This window comes from Lampris incognitus, chromosome 18 (genome assembly GCF_029633865.1).
Source record: "Lampris incognitus isolate fLamInc1 chromosome 18, fLamInc1.hap2, whole genome shotgun sequence".
NCBI lineage: Eukaryota > Metazoa > Chordata > Actinopteri > Lampriformes > Lampridae > Lampris > Lampris incognitus.
The window spans coordinates 18052467-18078020 of record NC_079228.1 but is presented as its reverse complement, the minus strand read 5'-3'; the positions used below and the strand labels follow the sequence as shown (position 1 = coordinate 18078020).

The window sequence follows — 25554 nt, the reverse complement described above, 5'->3', positions numbered from 1 at the left end:
AGCCGTCTCCCTCCTCCTCTCCTCTTCTCCTGCGAGATGGGCTGCCTGCTGGCCCTGACCCCGACCTACCTGGCCTGCCTGCTGGCCTTCGTGTTTGGCTCGGAGCGCCAGCAGCACCACGTGCAGCACGGCCCCTGCCGCTACACCTTCGTCCTACCTGAGGTGGAGCACTGCCGCCCGCTCAGGGAGTTTGAGGTAACCAACACCCTCCAGAGGGACTCACCGCCACAGGCTGACATGGGCCACGCCGAGCAAGCCGAGGCCCAAACTGCAAGGCCCTCCTGGCAGGAGAGGAAGCTGGAGAGTCTGGAGAGCGCCACCGAGAACAACACGCTGTGGCTGCAGAAGGTAAGCCGTTGACCTTAGCTTGAAACCAGTGTATGCAGCGAATCGCCCCAGCGGGACGGTATAAGTGCGACGGATGAAACGATGCACCGCGGAGCACTTGCTCGAAATGACCGACGGACAGCTTCCTCCATTTTTACGGCTTTATTGTGTTAATTTCACTGTTTTTTGCTGTGTGACTTTCTCCTCCTCTTATCCTGTCCTCTTACCATCTTCATTCTGTCACATCACCTCTTGACAGGGATGTTTTACACCAGAAAGACCCTCAATTGAACCTTTGCAAGGGGGGGGGAGGGGGGAGTGATAACCACTGTCTGGTATCATCTGATGACAGGCTGTCATTATGGATATGTTCAGTGCTGCACTGTGATTTCCTGAATGCTTGGTTCGTCCATATCTGGCTGCCCGACAGCATGTGTTGTGTGTTTGTGTGTGCGTGCGTGCGTGTGCACGTGCGCGTGAATCTGTATTTAAGACCACTGGGTAGCCAGAAATCCCTGTTGCATGAGAGGGGAGAAAGACAAGATGAAAAAGGTTTGCTTATATCAGACGGTGCCAAATGTGTCTCAGACCGTTAAACCCTCTAAAGCAGGGCTCTCTCCACCGGCAGCACTCAAACGGATGCACTTGCACACTTGCGCGTGCACGCGCGCACACACACAGCTACCCCCCCTCCCTCCCTCCCCTCCCTCCCCTCCCGCTAGCTCAGCCACATGTTTTGGTCCATTTATAAAGCAAAGTCTCCAGAAAAATAGCAACCCCCCCCCCAAAAAGAAGAAGAAAAAAGAGAAGACAAAGCTACGGCAGTCGTGTTAAACAGCAAGATAACAACAATAAAAAGATAACGCGTTCGCTCAACGGTACATTTCTTTATCTGCAGGAGACACGTTTTAGCATTTGGTCGCCGTGCCGCCGGTGTTGGCCGCGCAGCGAGTCAGCCTTCATTATAAATAAAGTGAAGCGATGTGTTTCGGAGCGGCTTCACAATGGTGTTTTCATTGCAGAGGTCATCGGGGTGCATGACCAGCGTGGTGTTATTGTCTGGGACAGGTTTGGCTGAATCTCCACCCCCCCCTCTCCACCCCGCTTGCTTATTTTCGTCTGTATCTCTTTCAGACAGGCCGTTCATGTACACACACGCTCGATCCCTGGATGTGTGGAAGCGCTCGCGTCTGTGTGGCTGAGGTTGTGCAAGGGCTGCGCACAGGACGATCGAATTTCAGGATTAGAAAATCAGAATCAGACTCTTTTTCTATCCAATAAACACATTCCTGTGTCTGTCCTTGGCTGGCCCCGGCGCAGGGTGGTGCGTCTTTTTTTTCAGGATGGGATTTGATTAAGGTTAAGGGTTGTTAAAAGCTCACTAAGGGTGCGCGAGGTGATCTCATTTCGGAGATTCGAAAATTGGGCATTTAAAAGTCCAAATGTTCTCACTTTCTTTCCCTCTTCCTTTCCTTTCGCTGCCTCCCGCTTGCTCACGCCACACTTCTGCTGCCGCCGCCGCTGCTGCTCCTCTCCCGTCGTCTGTTTGCGTTTCACCTATTTCCCCCTCCCTCCTCCCACCCCCTCCCCCCTTCCGCGTCTCCTCCTTGTCTTTTCTCGTTCTCGTTCTCCGTCTCCCCCTCACACTCTCTATACTCCCCATCAGCCTCCCGGGCTTCTACCCGGACTACCCCCCCTCCCGACCCCGCCGCGCGCACTGCGGATGACAAATGCATCTGATGTCAAATGCTGACTCGCCGTAGGTCACACACCCGATCTTGCTTTACGTTCGCTCGCCATCGACACGCGCTCAAACACCCACCCAAGCCGCCCGTGCAGCGTGTGTCTGACACGACGCCGAGCATTTTACTGCGCGAGTCTGCATGCGCGCATGCGCTTGCATGACTTCATATGTGTGAGTGAGCGCGTGTGTTCAGTGGGGCTGTGGGTGCAACTGAGAAAGAGAGGAAAAGAGAAGACAGGCAAGAAAGAGAAAATAAATTTCTATCTTTTTTGACCCCCCCACCCCCACATTGTATCCGGCCAATTACCCTGTTCTCCCGAGCCGTCCCGGTCGCTGCAGACTACCACATGCCTCCTCCCATACATGTGGAGTCACCAGCCGCTTCTTTTCACCTGACAGTGAGGAGTTTCACCAGGGGGACGTAGCGCGTGGGAGGATGACGCCATTCCCCCCTCCAGTTCCCCCTCCCCCCTGAACAAGCTCCCCAACCAACCAAAGGAGGCGCTAGTGCAGCGACCGGGACACACACCCACATCCGGCTTCCCACCCGCAGACACGGTCAACTGTGTCTGTAGGGACGCCCGACTAAGCCGGAGGTAACACGGGAGTTTCGAACCGGCGATCCTCGCGTTGGTAGGCAACGGAATAGACCGCCACGCCACCCGGATGCCCCTCACATTTCTATCTCACCATTTACAGAAGGTTCTTAGACAAACGACACACAAGCAAAGTTTCGGCCATTTAGATCGACACTTTGTGTAATGTTTGTCGAACAACTCCGTGTAAAGCTGTGATGGGGGAATATAAGCATGTGGACTCTTTCTTCTCTTCTCCAAGCCAGTAGCTTCCCCAGCTTTCTTTTCATCAGCACCCTTTCAGAAGCTGCCAAAGAATCTCCACAAGAGGGTGTTCAACCCTTTCCCTCTCCCAGTTTCTGAAATCTCTGCAACTCACACACAAACGCAGCAGATCAGATTGCATCACCATACTGCATCTCATATCTCCTGCAGAATCAGAGATTCAGAACCGTACACAACCAGTCTACATGACTGTGGTGTCTGGCGGGATTTGCACACAAACACAGAGTGACCCATGAGAGACGGTTTCCGTTTGTGCGTAAGAGCATGCCGGCCTTTGACCCGGTATGGAAAAGACTTTTCATCACCTTGCTGGGCCCATTCTGGATATCTGCATAGTGTTCAATAAGACTGGGTTACACACAGACACACACACACACACACACACATATATATATATATATATATGAGGAAGTAGCTTGAGGCATGTGTGTGTGTGCGTGTGCGCGTGTGCGTGCGTGCGTGTATGAATACTTATGTTGCAAGTTTCTGTGAAACTTTGCATGATCCCATTCAAAATTCCTGCATGATGCTATATCCTTATTGTGAACCTTCCTCCCATGACACTTGAAAGAAAACACACACACGCACGCACGCACACACGTATGAGCGCACACTAATCCGCTGTGTTTTTAAATGGATTCCCTGAGTGGAGGAGGTTCTGCAGGACTCTATTTAGTGTTCCGGAATCCCTCTCTGGCGTTTCCGAGAACTCTGGGTTGTTTGCTTTTATTAGAAACCCCATGCAACCACCCACGCCCCCCGCCCCCTCCTCATCCTCCTCCTCCACATCTTGTCCCTTCTGCTCGCTGCTGTCCTCAGGGGGCTGCTGGATGGGATGCGAGTGTGTTTTCTGCAACTGCCTTTAGGAGCCCTGTGCACAGCTTATGCTAATGCAGCGATATCGCGGAGATCAAGGTGGCTGAGGCGACCTCGGAGACCTGATTTCCTGTGCCGGTTGTGTTCTGTAAAAAGCAAATAGACCTCTAAAGCACGAAACGTAATGCCCAAAGGAGGACGCGCTGGATTCAGCCCCGTTTCACCTCCATGTAAAACTGCATAAGGGCTGTGAAATATTGGCCTTTAACAACGTCCAGGGCAAATATTGACTGTTTTCACCCCTTGAGGATTGGTCTCTTCTGCAACTCTCATCTGGTGGAGGGCGACCTTGTTCAGAATTGAAGCTGCATTAAAAAAAAACAAAAAAAAAACTGTTGGCAATTTTTAGCTTAGCACATCCTGTGTTTGCCCTCGATGTCTGCCGGCGGTGTGTGCACAACACTGCTTAGTGTAATGCGGCAGCAACCACACTATGGCTGTGAGCAAAGTCATTCTTTAAAATTCGCTAACATGTTAAAATATGTAGAAACCTCATCACATGTAATTTCTACCTACATATTACTCAATATATTTTAAAAGAAAAAAGCAGAATGACTGGCAAACAGGATCCAAAATCCCTGTACATTTTCATTATAGGCTGCCTCAAAATGATGACGTCACTTAAGAGGTCTGTTGCGCTGCATGCAGCATGACCATTCTCCATTTTGCTGCTCCTCTTGTCGCAATATACACCTCTTGCCTGCTTCCTATTTTGTTATCCCTTAGTTTGGAGGGGCAGCATGGTGGCCCAGTGGTTAGCACCGTTGCCTCACAGCAAGAAGGTCCAGGGTGGGTGTCTGGGTGGTGTAGTTGTCTAGTCCGTTGCCTACAAACACAGGGATCGCCGGTTCAAATCCCCGTGTTACCTCCGGCTTGGTCGGACATCCCTACAGACACAATTGGCCGTATCTGCGGGTGGGAAGCCGGATGTGGGTATGTGGCCTGGTCGCTGCACTAGCGCCTCCTCTGGTCGGTCAGGGCGCCTATTCGGGGGGGTTGGGTGGGAGGAATAGCGTGATCCTCCCACGCGCTACATCCCCCTGGCGAAACTCCTCACTGTCAGGTGAAAAGAAGCGGGCTGGTGACTCCACATGTATCGGAGGAAGCATGTGGTAGTCTGCAGCCCCCCCCCCTCCCCTGGATCGGCAGAGAGGGTGGAGCAGCGACCGGGACGGCGTGGAAGAGTGGGGTAATTGGCAAAGTACAACTGTAGAGAAAAAAAGGGGGGGTCCTGGGTTTGAACCCCAGGCTACCCTGAGTGTTAACTCTGAGAGTGTACAAATGGACCTGAAAGCATCCATTGGTATACTCGGAGTTAAATTAACACTCGGGATTTTACTCCTTTCTAAGTGGAGTTTGCATGTTCTCCCCGTGTGTGTGTGTGGGTTTCCTCCGGGTGCTCCGGTTTCCTCCCACCATCAGAAAGACATGCATGTTAGGGTTAATACTCCTGTCTGTGCCCCTGAGCAAGGCACCGGAAAGAAGAACTGGAGTTGGTCCCCGGGCACTGCAGCTGCCCCCTGCTCCTATACAATAGTACAGCAGTATCATTCCCAGAACTCCTTCCATAGATCACATCACTCCTGTTCCTCAGCAGCTTCACTGGCTCCCTGTTAAATACCGTACTGACTTCAGGATCCTGCTCCTCACCTTTAAGGCCCTTTATAACCTAGCTCCTTCATATCTTTCTGAACTCCTTCATATCCACACGCCCTCCCACACTCTCAGATCATGTTCTGCTCTACAACTCACGACACCATCGACCCACTTGACTACCATAAGGTCTAGAGCCTTCCGTCATTCTGCCCCCTCCTATGGAACCCTCTCCCACAAGACATTCACAACACTGACTCTCTTTCAACCTTCAAATCCCATCTCAAAACGTACCTTGGCAAACTGGCATATTCAGTGATACACACTTCACTGAGTTGTGTGCAGATGATGATTTTATACTCATCTGTTGTGTTAACTTTTTACTGTCTACCCTGCGTTGTGTTGATTTTATGCTGTCTGATACAGTGCTGCTTGTTTTACTGTGTTCTGTGAGGTGTCCTTGAGTGCTCTGAAAGGCACCCACAAATAAACTGTATTATTATCATTATTAATAGGATGGGTTAAACACAGAGAACAAATTCGTTGTGAGAATACAACGACGAAATAAAGTGGCTTTCTTCTTCTTCTGCTTTGGATAGCTTGACTCCATTTGGCGTCACTGAGATGGTAGCCCCATTCACTGTGAGTGACAAGGGGGTTCACACAGTGTTGCAGTGATGACGCAGTCACGTAGAGGGCCCGCTCGTCCCTTCCCGGTGCCCATCATCACCGCCACTCTGACGTGCCTCAGCCTTGCACATGATGGAGCAGACGACCCCGCTTATCTCCCGTAATTGAAAGAAAGACAGAAAGAAAAAACAACGTGCATTAAGTCCGCAATTAAGAAGGGATACGACTCTTCCAGTCTCCTCATCGCCGACCCGCCTGCCGTCCTTCTCTTACACAAGGCAGCAGAGTGATGTGGCGTCCCCCGTGTCGTTTATCTCGCCGGATAATACGGCTTCTGACAGAGTTGTAACACAATATTTTGTTTGGCTCTTGTCTTGGCAGCGGTGGTGGTGGTGGGGAGGTGTTGGGGGGGGTCGTGACCTCCGGACCGAACCCCCCCCCCCCGTCCTATAAGGCTGTGATAGGAACACGTTGCAGCTTCAGTGAGGGAGGCTGAGTGTGATGAAAGCATCTCGGCTTCCTCCTTTGTCTCGTTGGCTCTAATCCATTAGTAATCTCTTATAAGCCTTTTGTTACGAAATGACTTTTTCTCCTTTTGCTTGATGTCTCACTTGTCACTGAGGAGCAAACTGAGGAGAGATGAGCTTCTGGGAAGAGAGAGTAAGGAGGAGGAGGAGGAGGAGGAGGAAGAGTCAGGCGGAATGAAAAAGACCGAGAAAGAGTGAGAGACGCTGAGCCGGAGTGGGAGACAAAGAAAGGATGATAACCACGGGGAAAACATTTTAACAGCTGACTGATCTCTCTGTGCTCGCCCAGATTAGTTCTTTTACGGAAAAAAAGAAGAAGAAAAAAACAACAACCGTGCTTTGGTCATACATTATCATAGTGCCATTCTTCTCGGGGGAGAGAGCCTTTTGTGGGAACAATCCCGCTCAATTTGAATTCCCCTTGCATTTTTGCGGATAGCCATTCATTAGCCGGGTAGTTTTAAATACTCCCTCCTTAGAGGCTTCATTTTCCACAGCCTTGGTTTTTCATCAAGTTAAGCCTACTCTTCCCTTCCTAGAAAGGCATTAATATTAATGTGCGCCTCACAGTTCTGCTCTTCACTTGGTTGTCAGGCAGACGCCATCATCGCCTGTAAAACACCAGACACGGTTCCTTCACACGGGACGGGAAGACGCTGTAGCCGCAAGGCTTGGGCCCCCGTCTGAATTTGCCCCCCCCCCCCACGTGACTGATGCGCGGCCTCAAAGGTGGACGTGTTTCTAGGAAACCCTATCTATTGCCACAGTGGACAGACCGTGTTCTGTTCTAACCTCCGCTCGAACATGCACCGCCTCTTCCCCGTGTTTCTCTTTCTTTGAGCTGGGCGCTGTTCAGTGTGTACAAACATCGCGTGGACAGTCACTGAGGTGTACATATCAATCACGCTCTCTGCAAAACGCCATGTTAAACTCCCCACACCAGGATGAAACACGCAGCAGATGTGACCGGTGTACTTTTTCCGTTGCGTTGTGTAGGAAACACAGGACAACTTCTCTCATGCAATGGGATCTGTATTCTGTCGCATATAAACAAAACAGGACAGGTTTCAGGAAACTTCAGATCATCTCCTACTGTAGCCTACGCAAGAATTGGGACCCACATTAGACATAAGACACATTAGGAATGGATAAAATAAATTACAGGGGCAGACATAAATGAACACATACCTCTTTCTACATGTCCAGAGCGGGAAAGAGGCAGAGGTCAGGGGGAACATACGTTTTGGGGCTACTAACAGGAAATGAGGTCACAACAGGGAGGGGCTACTATAAGCATTTCCTGATGATATAATAAAATAGAATAATGTTAGCAATGAAAATAATAATAATTATCATGTGGTGATACTTTGTGTAATTATACAACATATTTTGGTTATGACATTTTTAACCATGCTACACAGACACACACATTCTTTACATTTATGTGAGGGATTTAGATGGATGGATAGAAGGATGGATGATGGTTTGATGAATGATGGCTGGATGGCTGGATGGATGGATGAATGATGGTTTGATAAATGGATGGATGGATGGATGATGGTTCGATGGATGGATGGATGGATGGATGGATGAATGGATAGATGGATGATGGTTTGATGAATGATGGATGGATGGATGGACAGATGGATGGATGATGGTTGGATGGATGGATGAATTATGGTTTGATAAATGGATGGATGGATGGATGATGGTTGGATGGATGGATGATGGATGGATGGATGGATGATGGTTGGTTGGATGGATGGATGAGGATGCACTAGCGGTGTGTTCAGGGATTTCATCAGAGCACCTGAAAGCGGTGTGATGAGAACAAAAGGTCTGGCCTTAACTTGAGGAGAACCATACCTTTCGGGATCTGTAAGTTACCCCGCAAATCCGAAATGAAAAGACTGACTTTGGTGCCGAGTCTCCTTCAATTTCCAGCCTCGCACAAGACAGATTCATTCCCGTTCAGCTGTCGGCGTATTAACTTTTCTCCACATGCACTAAATGTTGTGTATCATATTCGTTTCCTCCCATGACAGCGCACTAGTTCTCCAGCGGCCTGCATCTCTGACATCTGTTTGGTATTAAGGAAAAAAAAAAAGTAAATTTTATTTATGAAGCATCTTTGATTAAATACAAAGTGCTGCAAGTTAAAAGCAGTAAAAAAAAAGCACATGAAAAGCAAAGCGCATAAAACCCCATCCACAAAGAGGGTATCACTTATTCATTTGTCACGAGACTTCGTCATGGGGGGCCTTTTTTTTTTTGGTCAAGTTGCGGTTATGAAATAGGTCATCTTTAAAATATACACCCTTGGCTACAACAAGAGACAAATGACCAGCGCAGCTTCGCTTTTCGGCTTCCGCTTTACACACCGCATTAAACTGTCATCACTGATAAAGACGCTAATGACTTCACTGAGATTTTAACTGCAATGACGTGATTAAACCTGACCCTCCTGCCTGATACCGCTGCCTTTGGTTCCCCTGCAGCTGGAGAACTACATCCAGGAAAACGTGCGCTCTGGCATGGAGGAGATGAAGAGGAACGCTGTCCACACCCAGACGGCCGCCATGTTGGAGATGGGGACCAACCTCCTCAGCCAGTCGGCGGAGCAGACTCGCAAACTGACAGACGTCGAGACGCAGGTGGTCCAATCAGGAGGGAGTCTCGGGGCTAACCTGAGACAAAGTGGTCAACACAGTTTGTAATTTTTGAAGTCTACCCCGATTAAATAGTCGTCACTCATGTGGTACATATAGGTTAGGGCTCATTCTCACAGTCATCCGTCCATCCTTTTCTCCCCCCCCCTTTTTTTTTCCCCCCAATTGTACCCGTTCAATTACCCCACTCTTCCGAGCCGTCCCGGTCACTGCTCCAACCCCCTCTGCCGATCCGGGGAGGGCTGCAGACTACCACAGGCCTCCTCCAATACATGTGGAGTCACCAGCCCGCTTCTTTTCACCTGACAGTGAGGAGTTTCACCGGGCGCGGGTGTAGCGCATGGGCGGATCACGCTATTCCCCCCCAGTTCCTCCTCCCCCCTGAACAGGCGCCCGACCTACCAGAGGAGGCGCTAGTGCAGCGACCAGAACACATACCCACATCCGGCTTCCCACCCGCAGACACGGCTAACTGTGTCTGTAGGGATGCCCCAACTAGGCCAGGATTCGAACCGGCGATCCCTGTGTTGGTAGGCAACAGAATAGACCAACGCTACCCGGACAACCCTTGTCCTTTTCTTCCACTTTGAAAAATCACAAACTATTCCTTTATAGCAAATCAAAAGCAGCACATTTGGGTTTCGGAAACACGCCCTTTGACAAGTGACGTCATGTATGGCTATCGTGAGGGGTAGGTAATCGGTTTAAAGCCTCTCAGTCTGACTGCTGTCCAGAGGTGGTGACCACCGCTTTGAGACAGATGGTATTTTGTCCTGACTGACATAATACGTTGAGCCAAGTGACTGACAACAGGCCAATTAAAACACCAAACACAGCACCACAATACAGATGTGTATTTATTCATGCCATGGCCTTGTTATGACAGATTGTGTTGTTCTTGGTCCCAGAAGCTTCTTTCTTCTGCACAAAGTCCATATGATAACCCAACCTGTACAAATATCCTACGCTCAGTCTTCAAACTTTTGTTTTATCGGACTCTTCAAAACATCACGCAGGTGCACATGAGATAAGACTTGTTGAACTTTGTATTGCAGGATCAACAGCTAGACACTTGGTGCCCAGTACTGCACTGTGCTATACTGTATTTTACCTTCAGCCAGTGTTTTATTTCTTCCATCCATTCTTCCATTCATCCAACCAACCACGCACAATACAAAGATCAATAGCTGACATTGTTTTTTTTTTTTTTAATCCATAGGTGTTGAACCAGACGAGTCGTCTGGAGATCCAGCTGCTGGAGTACTCACTATTCACAAGCCGACTGGAGAAACATATTCTGCTGCAGACCCAGGAGATCGCCCGCCTCAATGACAAAAACAGGTGAATGCAACCACTCTGTTTGGTTTCTTTTTTATATTCTGCAAAGTAAAATAATTTTGCTGGGTAAGTAAGAGTCAGCGATGCAAGGCACCCACTGTATTTGGAGTTTCCTCATAACCCTCCATTTGCTGCTGCAATAAAGAAATAAGAAGAGAGAAAAAAACATCCCATAAAAGTAAAATGGTGGAATGCCAAGTTCAGCCCCACTATATTTTGGAAGTATTACTATAGCTAAAATGGTCCCTTGTATAATAACACCGACTGTGAATGCATATTGTGCATGGCCTGGATGGATATTATCCACATGGGTTCATTTAATGACCCTTAGCTGTGCAGTTGTGTGAGCGTGTGTATGTGTGTGTGTGTGTGTCTGTGTGTGTGTGTGGGTCTAGACATGGTTGTTGCATTTGAAAAGGGATTCCCTAGTCTTCTCGCTTGTGGACTCATCACTGCTATCAACGGATGCAGGAGGCTGAGGACGGTTCACCGTGTGGCGTGAGGGGAGCCCGTGTTTTCTCTTGCCGTTATCTGGTTGTTTATCATTCCATCCATTTTGTACCAAGCGTGATGGGGAGAACACGCAGTGCCCGAACCCCACCACCACCTGTTGCACATCTGGCCCTCCTTTGCCCGTTGGCCCTCGCCCTTCATGTTAGTGACACGGCCCTGAATATTTCTTATGAAGGTGAAACACCATGATGGCCCATATGAAATCGAGGATGTCATAGTAGATTTGCAGCCAGACAGATGTAGATTAGAGGAGGGGGGAAAAGAAGCACCTCGGTGGTGGTGAGGGACTGAGGATTTTCACGAGAGATGGAAGTGGTTTTGACCTACTGCCAGCTAAGAAGAGAGAGAAATGTTTGTTTTCATTGGTGCTGCATGCAAAACACTAACCGGGAGTGTAGGAGTGTGCAGTGAAAGAGGGAATAAAAACAACCAACTGTAGCAAAGTATCGTAAAACAAATAAAAAGTATATATAGCCATAAGCACTGTCATTTGAATGCTCGAGACGTAATGCAATCCAAAATTCTTAATGTGCACCGTGGTAACTCCTCACTACATAGATTAACACAGGCTAAGTTGTGGGGCACTGGCCTTAGCTTCTGCTGCTCTTCAGCATTAAAATCACAAGAAGGACATCCATTTTTAAAATGTGTACCGTGCTTTCTTTCAAGCGTGCTTCCAGAACACCAATTTGGGAATAAAACACTGGTGAAATTAATTTCAGCTGGCCCTTGTGTTTCCTTCCAGAGCATCCAAAGTGTGCATGTCTGTTGTATAGTGACAAACTGTAGAATCACGCTTCGCCCAGCCAGCATGTGCACAGGAGGCCTGAAGAGTAGCTCGTTCAATCTGGGTGGCTGGATTTTTTTTCAATAAATAACCGGTGCAGAATCATTAGTCAGAGCCATAAAGATCAGGCTGCAGCGATTTATGTTGTTCATTTAGAGCTGGGTGGGGGGTGGGGGGATGCGGGTATGTTGTGCGGAGCCTGTGTGAACAAACACCCATTCAAGCATGCACAAACATTCACACAGACATGCACACTCACTGTCAAGTCATTGCCTTCAGGCTGTGATCGAGTGGCATAGCATGTGGGGCCCATCTGTGGATGTTGCTGCTGTACTGATATAGTGTTAGGTCAATGGCATTCCCACTTTGTCATCTATAAATCATTTCTCATCTTCGCCAATGTCTGAATGAAGCTGCCGTTCCAGCTGGGTAAGCCTTGGCTGTCAGTGCGGGATTCTGAATGAAACAGACAGTGAGATGTTCCCTTCTGTTCTGCTCCTTTCCTTTTTCTTTTTTTTTTTGCCCTCACGTCCTCTTCCTATGTTCTCTGGCTGCCTCTCCTCCCTCCTTGTAACCCTGTCCATCTGCCAGTGTTCTGGAGCAGAGGTTCTTAGCGCTGGAGGTGCGGTATGGGAGGGAGCTGCAGGGACTGCAGAAGGAAAAGCAGCAGCTTCAGGGGCATCTGGAGCGGCAGAGCGGACTGGTCAGCCAGCTCCAGGGTGAACTGGGCAGCTCCATGCACAACAGCACCGTACTGCAGAGACAGCAGGCCGTGCTCATGGACACAGTTCAACAGCTGCTGGCTACTGTCAACCGCTGCAATGGTAAGGCACGGCATAGCCAAGAGCTTAACTGTTCCCTGGAAGAGAACATTTTACAGTGAATCAAAATGCAGCAAATGATAGGCACTAACCAGCGTCGAGGCTAATATGTACTGCCAGAACTGTGTTTTAAATGTTTAAATTCACAACTCTGACGTAACTGCAACATACGCGTACTGTGCCAAAATGCCGCTTCACTTTAACCCTGGAAATTCAGATCTGTTTTGCACATTCATGCAAGGCTCCACACGGTCGCCGACACTAAATATGTGTCCGTATGAATGTATTTTTTGCAGAGATTTCCGCTTTGCCCCAGGAGGAGCCGACCATTTTGAGGGACTGTGCGGAGATCCTGCAGTCTGGAGCAACAGAGAACGGCATATACAGCATACGTCTCCCTAACACAACCCAAAATGTTAAGGTGGGTGGAGCTGCGGAGGCCTTTTCTTCTTCTACCACTGCAATAACCGTGACATGGTACCATGGCATCTCATTCACTCGTTTTATATTCGACAACGGAATAATTCATACGTTTATCGACCACTATGTTATTGCCTGATTCCAGTAAAGGTAAACGTATATGAAAAAGATATTTCATAAACACACACTATAAATTGACATCAGACCATTTTGTCATTTTTATGGGCCAAAATAAATTCAGGAATGAGAAACTATTACGGCATAATGGCATTACACTAGGCTTTTTTTTTTTTGTGTACAGGGGTGAATGTAAATGTCATGCTGGGTTTACCGAGAGCTGAAATAATAGGCAACAGGAGCATTTTGCCCCACAGGCTCCAGGCTGAATGAGAGCTTGCCGTCAAACGCTAAAGTCAGAATAACACAAGAGGCCTCTCTGCAGACCTGAGGTAGCTGGTCCCTGCTAACTGAACCCTGGTGCACACCAGCGGGCTGCCCACCGGCTCCATCAGCACCAGCACCAACACGATCGACTGGGAGTTTGCCTGATTTATTGTTTTTATTAATTGCCTTTTGTCATTAGTTTTGTTCACTCTAGTTTGTTAGTTTGCTACCTCCCTTGCTGCCTTTATCCCGCGGACCCCCCCCCCCGCCTTCCTCTTTATTTCCTGTCGGCAAAGCAGCCAGGTGTTTGGCACGGGTGGCATGTATTTCCTGCCAGCTGAGGCCAACGCACGTTACACACACACACACCAGTTAGTCCTCCCCAAATCGCTGCTGCTTTCAATCTAAGCCATCTCGCTCCACCGTGGCCGACAAGCTGGGTGGCTGTGTAAAAGTGGGGCGGATTTAAATAAGCCTGCTTGTGCTCAGAGCGTGGGGTGTTCACAGATGGACAGGAGACCGAAAACACAAGCAGCCTGACGAGTTAAAGTCAGACTGCATCTGACCTTTCTATCCGTCTCTCCGTCTATCTGTGTAGAAGAGAGCATAAACGTGTGAATGGCACAGACGATTAGAAGCAGACACAGTGATTACTATTGTTAACTAGGTTTCTTCTTCTTTAGTTGGTGTCACAATGGAAAAATGCTTTACCCCTAAAACGCCCTGCAAGAGACGGTTCTTATTAGATTTTGACAATATCGTTGTGACATCTGCAGAAACTCGACTCATCTCCTGGGTGAGGTCTTCATTTCACGATCTTGGGCAAACATCCGAGTGAAAGCTGAGAGCCTGGTTCCTCATACATGCTGAGAATTTAGTGGCACATAAAGTTGGAAGCAAAAAAAAAAAAAATTCCATAAACCTAATTTGAGAAATAAATATTGTAGTCCCCGCAAGCCTCTCATAAAGTCCCACAGCCAAGACAATGCCTTTTTAAAAATGATATAATACGTCAGTAAACTGGGGTTTTGTATTTTCCTCTAATAGCTTTGGACCCCAACAACTGCCTGCTGTCCAATAAAACAGATTTGAAGCATCAAATATGGATCAAAATCAGAATAAACTTTGGCGCTGGGGAAATGAGTTGAAAAATGAAATTACACCAAAAAATTCCCCTGCATTCAAAGCACTGCCTTGAATTTCAGAGCACTGACTTAATGCTCCCTAGAATAATCTCAGCAAATTGCTATTCAACCCCATTTTTTTTCTTCTTCTTCTTCTTCTTTTTGTGGCAAGACCTGAGGGTGCTGTTTGACCTTGATTTAAAAGCCCCATTCTGGGAAAGTGCTGGAAACCCTCATCTCATTTCCAGCAGAAACGAGGCAGTCGAGATGTTGAAAGAATTAGATCTCTCGGGACCCAACGGCATCCATGCTTCGATTACAAAGCACCCCAGCCATCCCAGGCCGGGGCAGGGTGTGTTGAAAGAGAGCTGGGTGGTAACCAGGCTAGCTAGCTTGCAAAACAATTAAGCTAATTAATAATACCTGTTTTGAAGGATAAAGTAGTATTTAGGTGTTTTTATTTTCAGAGTTTTTGCCATCGTACGCGTCGGTTATGATATTATTTCCCTCACTGGTATCTATGTAGGGCTGAATATGGGAGCACTGCTTCACACGGCTTTATAGCATCTTTATTTACACCGTTATGCAACCCAGTCTGTCTATTTCTGGAAACAGAGCTGCAAGTTAAAGTTATTACCTGAAATGTGCCATATTATCAATGGTCCATCGCATTGTTGAGCTACTTCCACTTACAACCTGCAGGAAGGACCAGCCTGTACGTGGCTGGTCCCTCCTGCAACGCGCTGTAGGTAGTATCAAATACTGTAGATAGAATCAAACTACCCAGTCAGCACAACTGAGAAGTCATACATAATTGTTATTAAATAGGAAAGTCCTGTACACAGTCTAACTGAAAAACTAGTCTTTTTTTTCTTCTTCCTTTTTTGATTTTCTCCCCTTTTCCTTCCCAATTGTATCCAGCAAACTACCCCGCTCTTCCGAGCCATCCCGGTCACTGCTCCATCCACTCTGCCGATATGGGGAGGGCTGGAGACCACCACATGTCTCCTCCCATACATGTGGAGTCACCAGCCGCTTCTTTTCACCGGCGAAACTCCTCACCTGACAGTGAGGAGTTTCGCCAGGGGGACGCCCCGACCGACCAGACCGACCAGAGGAGGTGCTAGTGCAGCGACCGGGACACATACCCAACTGGGGGGAATAGCGTGATCCTCCCACGCGCTACCTCCCCCTGGCCAAACTCCTCACTGTCAGATGAAAAGAAGCGGCCGAGGCAGAGAAGGTGGAGCAGTGACCGAACGGGAGGGGGAATTTAAAAAAAAGGAAAGTTTTTAGACATTTTAAATTTAGAAGCGATTTATTTATTAGCAGCAATGCCCATCACTCAAAGCCCAACGAGTCCCTATATAATGCTGACAACATCTCCGTACTACGTATTAGTTGTCAGGATTGTTGAGTAGGTGTCCAAAAACGGGACCCCACCTGTGGCCACTTGGTATGCAGAACATTTAGTTATTCCATTTGAGAAGATCCCAGTAGCGTGATGTCTCCACCCAAGGAAAGCTGGGGGGGGGGGTACTTCCCACATCAGTATTATCTGTGTTTCCGGAGCGAGACCAGCGTAAGGCCGACTAAACGCCTAACACGGGTTCAATGAGACCCCTAACTCCTTACAACCTCCGGTACACGACGCACGGGGGCAACTCGTGCCTGTTTATTCTTCCAGAAACATCTATACGCACAGCTGAATGCGCAGCCCGATAAGAAAGCAAACACCGCGTGTAGCTGAAATCGAGAGGCCTCCTCCTCCACCCTTCCTCCAGGGGATACCAGAGCACGTTGACATGTTAGTTTTTCCATCCCACCTGGGTCATATCACGGTGTGACACCCCGAAATGTCAGGTTCCCCCCCCCACTTTCATTGAGGCTTTCAAGGCGGCTTTCAACTCGACGGGGAAAGGAAAAAAAAATAAAGCTTATGCATGTTTCCTTTCCTCGGGGTGTGAGCTTGCGGTTTTTTCACATCTCCGTGTCTCCTTCTCTGCACCCTGCTGGTGCTCCGAGTTTGATTTCTTGAAAATTAGAAGAGTTTGTCTTTTTGGACAACTAGAAATTATTGCACTACATCCAATGTCTCGCCTTCTGTTATGGCCAATGAACAGATTGTCAGAATCATATTTTTTCTTTTTTTGTGTGTGTGTCTATTCTCCATAGGTGTTCTGTGACATGAAGACAAGAGGCGGAGGCTGGACGGTGCTGCAGCATCGAATCAACGGCTCGGTTGACTTCCACCGTGGATGGAGGGACTACAAAATGGTCGGTTCAGCAGAACAAGTGGTGCACATTCAGTACACAACACAGCATCAGAAGTAGGGATCTGAATTCTGGAAAACATATGGGGGGGGTGTGTATACATGGGGTCCCAATACTGAACCAATGGGTGCTTTGGCACAGAGTTGCGTGGGATAATGGCGAGCCCGTGATCCCCGGTGACCTACGGTTGTTTTATTTGGCCGCCTGTGTGCTCTCTACCACCCTCCATGTTATTGCACCTGCTCTCTCTCTCCCTCTCTCCGCTGTACACCCACACACCCATGTGTGTGCACATACACACACACACACTCATGCATATCAGAAACACTCAAAAGACTGTTTATATCTATAATGTATGTCCCAAATGGCCTTTTGCTGCTTAAGGAAATGAGAGCAGTTTTAAAGAATAGCCCCTGGCAAAGAGCACCGGCATAAAGTGGTACACCGGAGACCAAGAGAGTGTGCCAATGCTCTAGATGAACACAACTTTTTTTATTGTTTGCACAATTTGTTGCTCACTTGTTGTTTTAGTTGGGCCTAGATAAGGCTCTTTATCACCACAAAACTCTCCACGGAGTCCCTACTGCGCACGCGTTCGCCAAGCGCTCGCGACCCGACTCGCATCGCACGCGACGCCGCTTTAGGCGTTTGACTGAACCAAGCGGCAGTTTGGCCCTCGGCGTTTTGCAACCGACAAATTGCAGCAGCTAGGCTGGGGAAAAGAAGGGCTCAAAGGAGAGTGATTGCAGGCAGAGTGTGAGAGAGAGAGAGAGAGAGAGAGAGAGAGAGAGAGAGAGAGAGAGAGAGGGAAAAAAAGGTGTTTTTTTTTGCTTTCAAAACTGTCTCAAGAACAATATTTTTACAAGCGAGTGATGAATATTTAGCTGCAGCGGGGGCGTGGGAGTACGGAGAGCCTGTGTAGATGGCAGACAACGTGTGTGTGTACCAGAGTGCGCCGCTGACCTTGGCCTCGGTTTCTATTCTCTTAAACGTTGATCGGCCTTGCTTGCATGGTGCAAGCCAGGATTTAAGACCAGGTGATGTAAATGCTCAAAGACTCCCGGACACATAATTTGCCCTCGCTCTGGAGCAATAACAAAGACGCAGGGTCCTTGGCTGAACAAACCGAGCAGAAATTCTCAGGTAAATGAGAGAGAGAATTTGCCTATCGGCGAGAATGACCTGCCCAGCTAGATATAGTAGCTGGGCAGATAGAGAGTTTGCAAATTCTGAGCTTATTTTTTCATAGTGCACGAAAGCGAGTTTACACTTATTCCCATAATGAAATGCTTGTTTTGCTGGCTCAACTCACAAGTGGGAAATAAAAGCGCTTGTACGAGCACTTAGAGAAGTCAAAGTGCAGAACAGGATGTGTACAAAATGCAACAAAAAAAAAAAAAGAAAAGATAAAAAATATGCACAAAAACAGTCAGTGCAGACTTTGAATGTACGTTGTTGGACTGTGCTACAGTAGTCAGGTGTCATGCGATGGTACCGTCAACACAAGTACTGGTACTGTCAGCAAGAACAGCCATTATGAACGTGTATTGCAACATTAAAAGTGAAAATAAGGGTGTCCGGGTAGCATAGCGGTCTATTCCATTGCCTACCAACACAGGGATCTCCGGTTCGAAACCCTGTGTTACCTCCGGCTTGGTTGGGCGTCCCTACAGACACAATTGGCCGTGTCTGCGGGTGGGAAGCCGGATGTGGGTATGTGTCCTGGTCGCTCCACTGGGGGGGAATAGTGTGAGCCTCCCACGCGCTACGTCCCCCTGGCGAAACTCCTCACTGTCAGGTGAAAAGAAGCGGCTGGTGACTCCACATGTATGGGAGGAGGCATGTGGTAGTCTGCAGCTCTCCCGGGATCAGCAGAGGGAGTGGAGCAGCAAGCAGGACGGCTTGGAAGAGTGGGGTAATTGGCCGGATACAATTGGGGAGAAAAAGGGGGAAAGAAATCCCCCCCCAAAAAAGGTGAAAATAGCAGATGACAGTCAGTGACAGCAGCCATAACGAAAACAGTAACTTGTGTAAATAGCAGTAAACTTGTGCAGATGATGAGCAACGAGAGATCGGTTTAAGAGTCTTATGGCTCATGGATGGAAGCTGTCTCAAAACCTGTTGGTCCGAGACTTGATGCTCCAGTACGTGTCATCAGATGGAAGGAGAGAGAAGAAGAGTTTGTGTCTGGGGTGGCGGGGGTCCCTGATTATTTCATGGGCCTTCTTCAGGCACCTCTGGCAATAAATGTCCTGCATGCTGGGCAGATCACTGCTTGTGATGTACTCTGCTTTTTTCACATCCCTCCGCAGAGCTTTGCAATGGAGGACAGAACAGCTGCCCTACCAGGCAGTGATGCAGTTGGGGGTCATCCCAGATCCTTCCTGTGTGGAGTTTGTATGTTCTCCCCGTGTCTGCAGAGAGTTTTTCCTGGGTGCTCCAGTTTCCCCACCATTAAAAAGAAAAAACAAACGCATGCATGTTAGGGTTTATACTCCTGTCTGTGTCCCTGACCGAGGCATGGCGAGAAGACAAGAAGAGCTGGAGCTGGTCCCCGGGGCGCTGCCCACTGCGCCTAGCTACACAGCTAGGATGGGTTAAATGCAGAGAAAGAATTGCCCCACGGGGAATAATGAAAGTCGTAAAAAGCATCCGTGCATGACATCCGGTGGGAGGAGGGAGATATGGGTGCACAGATATGGACAAAGACAGTCTTTCGCACGTCCTCTTGCTCAGTCATGCAAACGATGCAACTGATCAGTATTCAATGATCCATACAGTACTTATCGATTTGACTGACGGTCTCCATCTCCATCTCTCTCCTTAAATCACCGGTGATATCGGTCTCCCACATTCCTTTGCGTCTATCATCGACTTTACCTCGTGACAACCCCCCAACCCCCCCGCCCCTGTGAAATTCATTAACAACAGAATCGAAAATCTCATAATATCACTTATTTAATTCCGCTTACTGTGTTCCTTCCCGCTCCGAAACCTTTCTGTCAAAGTCATCATACCCCCCCCCCCCATTGCACACGCGGGATCTGCTTTCATTTAACAGCGAAGCCTCCTACATCGAACCGCTGCCACATCTCTGTGCTGTCCGCCTCTCACATCATTAAACCCTGCAGCCTGATGCTGAGTAATGCCTTTCCTTTGACTTTTCTCTCTTGCAGATTCCTTCGCATTTAATCTTCCCACAAAAAATTAATAATGTTAATGCTTCAGGATGCCGCTGCATTTCATTTTCAAGATGCTCAATAACTTTTTCCCTCTCACAGTCTTTTAATCCGCCATAGTGAACATTTGCTTATTTACCTTTTGTCCAGGAACAAATGAGAAGGCATCGCCTTTTCCCTGTAAAATGTGGCCTCATACTCATGTGAACATGCAATTACGCTTTGAAATGATGCATTTCTGGTAGTCAAAGTACAGGTAAACAGTAGATTAGTGTACAAAGTCAGTCTCTAGTTCATTTTTATTGTGTTTTATTTTGTTTTTTTATTTTTAGGCTTTTTATCCCGCCTTTTTCTCCCCAATTGTACCTGGCCAATGGCCCTATTTTCCGAGCCGTCCCGGTCACTGCTCCACCCCCTCTACCGATCCAGGGAGGGCTGCACACATCCACATGCCTCCTCCGATACATGTGGAGTTGCCAGCCGCTTCTTTTCACCTGACAGTGAGGAGTCTCACCAGGGGGACGTAGCACGTGGGAGGAGCACGCTACCCCCCCCCAGTTCCCTCCCCGAACAGGTGCCCCGACCCAGATAGCACAATTGCTGTGGCCCGAACCCGTCCCACACCGACACTTTCATCCGGCCCACATACCATGTGGAATGGTGGCGCTTGGGCAGTCCGCTCCTGTTTGCCAGATCTGGGCCAGAACCAAGCCAGAGCAATGCCGCATGTGCCACATATTTGCCAAAGGTGGCCCATATTTGTTTGTTTGTTTGTTTGTTTGTTTTTTTTATTTGGGGCATAATCACCGTTTACCACACGGGCCAGTTCAGGGTCACATCCAGATTACATGCTGCCGAGAGCACCATATCTTTGCCAAAAAAGGCCCACATTTGATTTGGCATATTTGGGCCATATTTGCTTTTATACATGTGGGCCACTTCAGGCTCACATCCATTTTGTCAGGGCCAGAAGAAGGCCATCAGTGCCGCATCATTGCCTGAAGTGGCCCACATTCGGATGCTATCTGGGGACCAACCAGAGGAGGCGCTAGTGCAGCGACCAGGACACATACTACCCACATCCGTCTTCCCACCCGCAGACACGGCCACTTGTGTCTGTAGGGACGCCCGACCAAGCCAGAGGTAACAAGGGGATTCGAACCGGCGATCCCCGTGTTGGTAGGCAACAGAATAGACCGCCACGCTACCCGGATAACCAGTCTCCGATTCATTTTAGAGAAAGCGGCTGCGGGTTTGGGATTGGTAGGATATCACACATTAAACTCTGGATTGGCCAGCAGCCGTTAAGGGAGAGAGTCATTTCATGTCAAACACTTATTGCATTGTCCCCGGCCATCATCGTGATATATGTGACTTCTGAACTGGGAGACTTTTCCATGGTGAAACACTTAGTAGATGCTTGGTAAAATGTTCCACATCGTTACAATAATATCAGTTTTTTCGATTCTCTCTCTCTCTCTCTCTCTCTCTCTCTCTCTCTCTCTCTCTCTCTCTCTCTCTCTCTCTCAGGGTTTCGGGGAACCGTCGGGGGAACACTGGCTGGGGAATGACGTCATCCACAAACTGACCAGCTCCAAGGACTATAGTCTCCATGTCCAACTAAAAGACAGAGAGGGAAACGACGCCTTCTCGCATTATGACCACTTCCACATAGATGGAGAGGAGAGGAGCTACAGGTAGCAAGGGGTGGTGGGCATTTCAAAGTGAATAGATGGGGCGTCCGGGTAGCGTAGTGGTCTATTCTGTTGCCGACCAACACAGAGATCGCCGGTTCGAATCCCCGTGTTACCTCCGGCATCCCTACAGACACAATTGGCCGTGTCTGCGGGTGGGAAGCCGGATATGGGTATGTGTCCTGATCGCTGCACTTGCGCCTCCTTTGGTCGGTCATGGCGCCTGTTCGGGGGGGTGGGTAGCGTGATCCTCCCATGCGCCACGTCCCCCTGGTGAAACTCCTCACTGTCATTTGAGAAGAAGCGGCTGGTGACTCCACATGTATGGGAGGAGGCATGTGGTAGTCTGCAGCCCTCCCCGGATCGGCAGAGGGGGTGGAGCAGCGACCAGGATGGCTCGGAAGAGATGGGTAATTGGACGGATAAAATTGGGGAGGGGGGTGTAATGGAGAATGTAGTCAATGTGAATGAAAGATACTATGGTAGCCAGTGAAAGAAAGACGGTGGATCTGTAAAGTGCCATGCAAAAAAAAAGAAGCTGCAAAATCTCAACATGTTCGATTTCGACACTGTGTTTTCGGATGTCCCCTCGCAAATCCTACATGCAACCAAACTACAATATATTTCCCGGCTGCAAAAAAAAAAGAACGTTATCAATCAGTCTGTCCTTTGTAAATTGGGCAGTGAACAGGACAGGGCTGCTATGAGGGGTCCTCGTCATGTCGCTGCAAGACTTGGCCTGCAAACAAGCCAGCGACGACGTGCCTCCAGGAAAGTTATCTGAGCGTTGAGGCGCATGCAAATCTTCTGCCGATCAGTCGATTTTTATTATTTTTTGGTTCTGTGAATGTTAAAGAAAAAAGCACCGTTGCAACAGAATCTCCTCACAATCTCTTCTGTCCCGGGTATAAAATCTGCAAAGACCATGACACATTGTAAGCTATCATCAACCCTCCAAACTTCTGTAGTTTTTTTCTTCTTGGTGTTGCAACACTTTCTTAAATGCGTGGCAGGAAAGCATAAAGAGCGGTCAGATGTGTTTTTAAGAAGAAGAGGAGGACGGCCTGCTACTTTCTTCTTCTGCCTTCACTTTTCTTTCCACCATCGCGGCCACCCCTGCCCCGGCAAATCCCCGCAGGCAGCCTCAGCCACTGGCGGATAACAGAAACACTCTGCAATACCCGAGCCTGCCAGGAAACTGACGGCTCAAATCAAACTCTACAGCAACCCTGCCATCCCTAACAAGATTACACGTGTTTGTGCTAAACCCATGCCTCCCCCCCCAAAAAAAAGAGACGGGAAAAAAAGAATTGCATGATCAAACATGCATGATGAACAGAACATGCATGGACACAACATGCATGGACAGAACATGCATGGACAGAACATGCATGATGAACAGAACATGCATGGACAGAACATGCATGATCAAATGTGGCTGTGCATCTTTTTGGCAGGATTCCCGCCTAATCGGGCATCTAAACTGCAAAGTCCCGAATTCGTTCCTCGTCATTAAACCGCGTTTCTCCAATGCAGACCTGAACTCGACGAAGACGACTTCCGCTATAGTCTCGCGCCGTGTGAGGTGAGGCGCTCGGACGGATCCAACCACGTAAAGCCAGCTAGCTCTTAGCTCACGTCCTATCTTAACTAGTTGAGTATGTGCTAGTTTTATTAGCACGCTGAGAACGCTTTTCTGCGGGTCTGCGGTGGGTCCCCCGTGCCAGAGCCCTGCGGAGCTACGCGGCGCCTCCTGCCAAAGTAACCCCTCTCCTCAGCAGCTGCCAATGCAGTCCCTGCAGCCGCGCCGAGGTCTTCACCCCAGCAACCCCAGAACACGCTGTTCATCATTAATCATCAGCACTTGACAGGCCCCGCTCTCTCTCTCCCTCTCTCCCCACCGGTGCGCCCTACCACATCCGGTCTCAATGTACAGCGCCATTAGATGCACTCATTCTAATCTGATAGTAATAGTAGGAGGAGGAATTAATTCGATTCAAACTCCTGACACGCAACACCCGAAACTGTAGCTCATATTCCCACCCCCTTCCCCCCAGGAACGGCGTTCTGCATCGCCGAGCTGACATGGTCAAGAACCCTTTCTCAGGATAACTTCTTCCAGCACAGCACCGCTGCAGAGACACGTGCCAAACCCCGCGCTCTCAGGTGCATTAGTCGAAAAACCTTTGGCCATCACTCATGTCCGTATATGATGGGTTCCCTCCTGCTGCCCCTGTGCTTTGCGGGTCTGCTCTCGGATCTTAACACGGAGGATATCCCTCAGCCACTCACCACAGACCGCGCCGCCCCGTGCCATGGAGAGGTCACATGACGCAGGGGAGAGGAGAGAGCTGACCTTGTCCACTCACTTCAAAACCAGCACGGACGCGCACACAAACGCACACACGCACACATTCTTGTACTTCTATCTATATGAGGACCCCCTCATTGACTACATTCATTCCCCAGCCCCTAACCTTAACCATCAGAACTGCATGCTCCACCCTAACACTTACCTTCTCCTAAATCTAACCACCAAATTAGTCCAAAACGGAAATACAACACGCGCGCGCACGCACATGCAAACGCACATACATTATTTAAAGAATCGAATAAATACAGTTCACTAAAGCAAGCTATTTTTAACGGTTTGTACCGTCTTAAAACCCGAAAGATCAGGAGATCGCCGGTTCGAATCCGCGCGTTGCCTCCGGCTTAGTCGGGCGTCCCTACAGACACAATTGGCCGTGTCTGCGGGTGGGAAGCCGGATGTGGGTATGTGTCCTGGTCGCTGCACTAGCGCCTCCTCTGGTCGGTCGGGGCGCTTGTTCAGGGGGGAGGGGGGGACTGTGGGGAATAGCGTGATCCTCCCACGCGCTACGTGCCCCTGGTGAAACTCCTCCCTGTCAGGTGAAAAGAAGCGACTGGCGACTCCACATGTATCGGAGGAGGCGTGTGGTATTCTGCAGCCCTCCCAGGGTCGGCAGAGGGGTTGGAGCAGCGATCGGATACAATTGGGGACAAAAAGGGGGGCAAAATTCCCCCCCCCCCAAAAATCAAAACATAATGGAGTTATTTTCTGTATTTTCAATATAACAGGGTTGCATGGTAAACCTATGCAAGTTGTACCAAAAATGCATACTATGTTATGTATATCAAGATGTAACGCTGTAACACTAATGTGTCCACTGTCCCCTCTGTTCTGTTCATCTCTTCAGCCTTCATGCCGAGGGCTTCAGCGGCACGGCAGGCCGCACCAGCAGCCTCACCCACCCTGGCACCCAGTTTAGCACCAAGGACAGAGACAACGATCGCTGCACCTGCAAATGTGCCCAGATAGCATCAGGAGGTATTCCCAGCTTCCATTAACCCCTGGTGCTCGTCTCCTTTCTCCCTCTCTGTCTCCATCTCTCCATCCTCAAACATGCTTCTCCTGTTAAACGTCATCAGAGCCTTTACAAATGCCCTTTCAGTGGATTTAATTTTCTTTCAGCACCAATAAAAAAATCGACTGCCGAGTTACGGCAATGCAAGTTGGCTGTCACATTTCATCAGCTTGACTTCAATTAATTCTCCAATCAAATATTTGATTGTCGTTTATGGGAATCTGTCCCCCCCATCCCCCCCCTCCAGGTTGGTGGTTTGAGGCTTGTGGTCCATCCAACCTGAACGGCATGTACTACCCGGCCTCCACCAGCGTGGTTCGCTACAACGGCATCAAGTGGTACTACTGGAAGGGTCCGAATCTGATCGCCACCACGACCACCATGATGGTGCGCCCTGCAAACTTTTGA

At 48.9% G+C, this 25554-nt stretch overlaps 1 protein-coding gene across 4 annotated transcripts; it reads left to right on the top strand.

Annotated features, from left to right (window-relative positions):
• angpt2b (angiopoietin 2b) lies at nucleotides 1-25554 on the top strand. Of its 4 annotated transcripts, none has more exons than XM_056298592.1 (10): nucleotides 1-246; nucleotides 292-348; nucleotides 9056-9211; nucleotides 10446-10567; nucleotides 12456-12693; nucleotides 13002-13106; nucleotides 16789-16890; nucleotides 21597-21763; nucleotides 24979-25109; nucleotides 25394-25554. In XM_056298592.1, the coding sequence occupies exons 1-10, from the start codon at nucleotides 37-39 to the stop codon at nucleotides 25552-25554; spliced, it is 1449 nt and encodes a 482-aa protein (XP_056154567.1). In that variant the 5' UTR covers nucleotides 1-36. The 4 variants fall into 4 exon arrangements, with proteins under 4 accessions (XP_056154567.1, XP_056154566.1, XP_056154568.1 ...); XM_056298591.1 differs by having other exon boundaries at nucleotides 12984-13106; XM_056298593.1 differs by lacking the exon at nucleotides 9056-9211 and having other exon boundaries at nucleotides 12984-13106.

Excerpts from the sequence above, each read along its gene's own strand:
- angpt2b (XM_056298590.1), top strand. The coding sequence starts at position 37 with ATGGGCTGCCTGCTGGCCCTGACCCCGACCTACCTGGCCTGCCTGCTG. Across the intron at positions 10,568-12,455 it reads CGCCTCAATGACAAAAACAG|TGTTCTGGAGCAGAGGTTCT; the intron begins GTGAATGCAACC and ends TCCATCTGCCAG. Across the intron at positions 16,891-21,596 it reads GATGGAGGGACTACAAAATG|GGTTTCGGGGAACCGTCGGG; the intron begins GTCGGTTCAGCA and ends TCTCTCTCTCAG.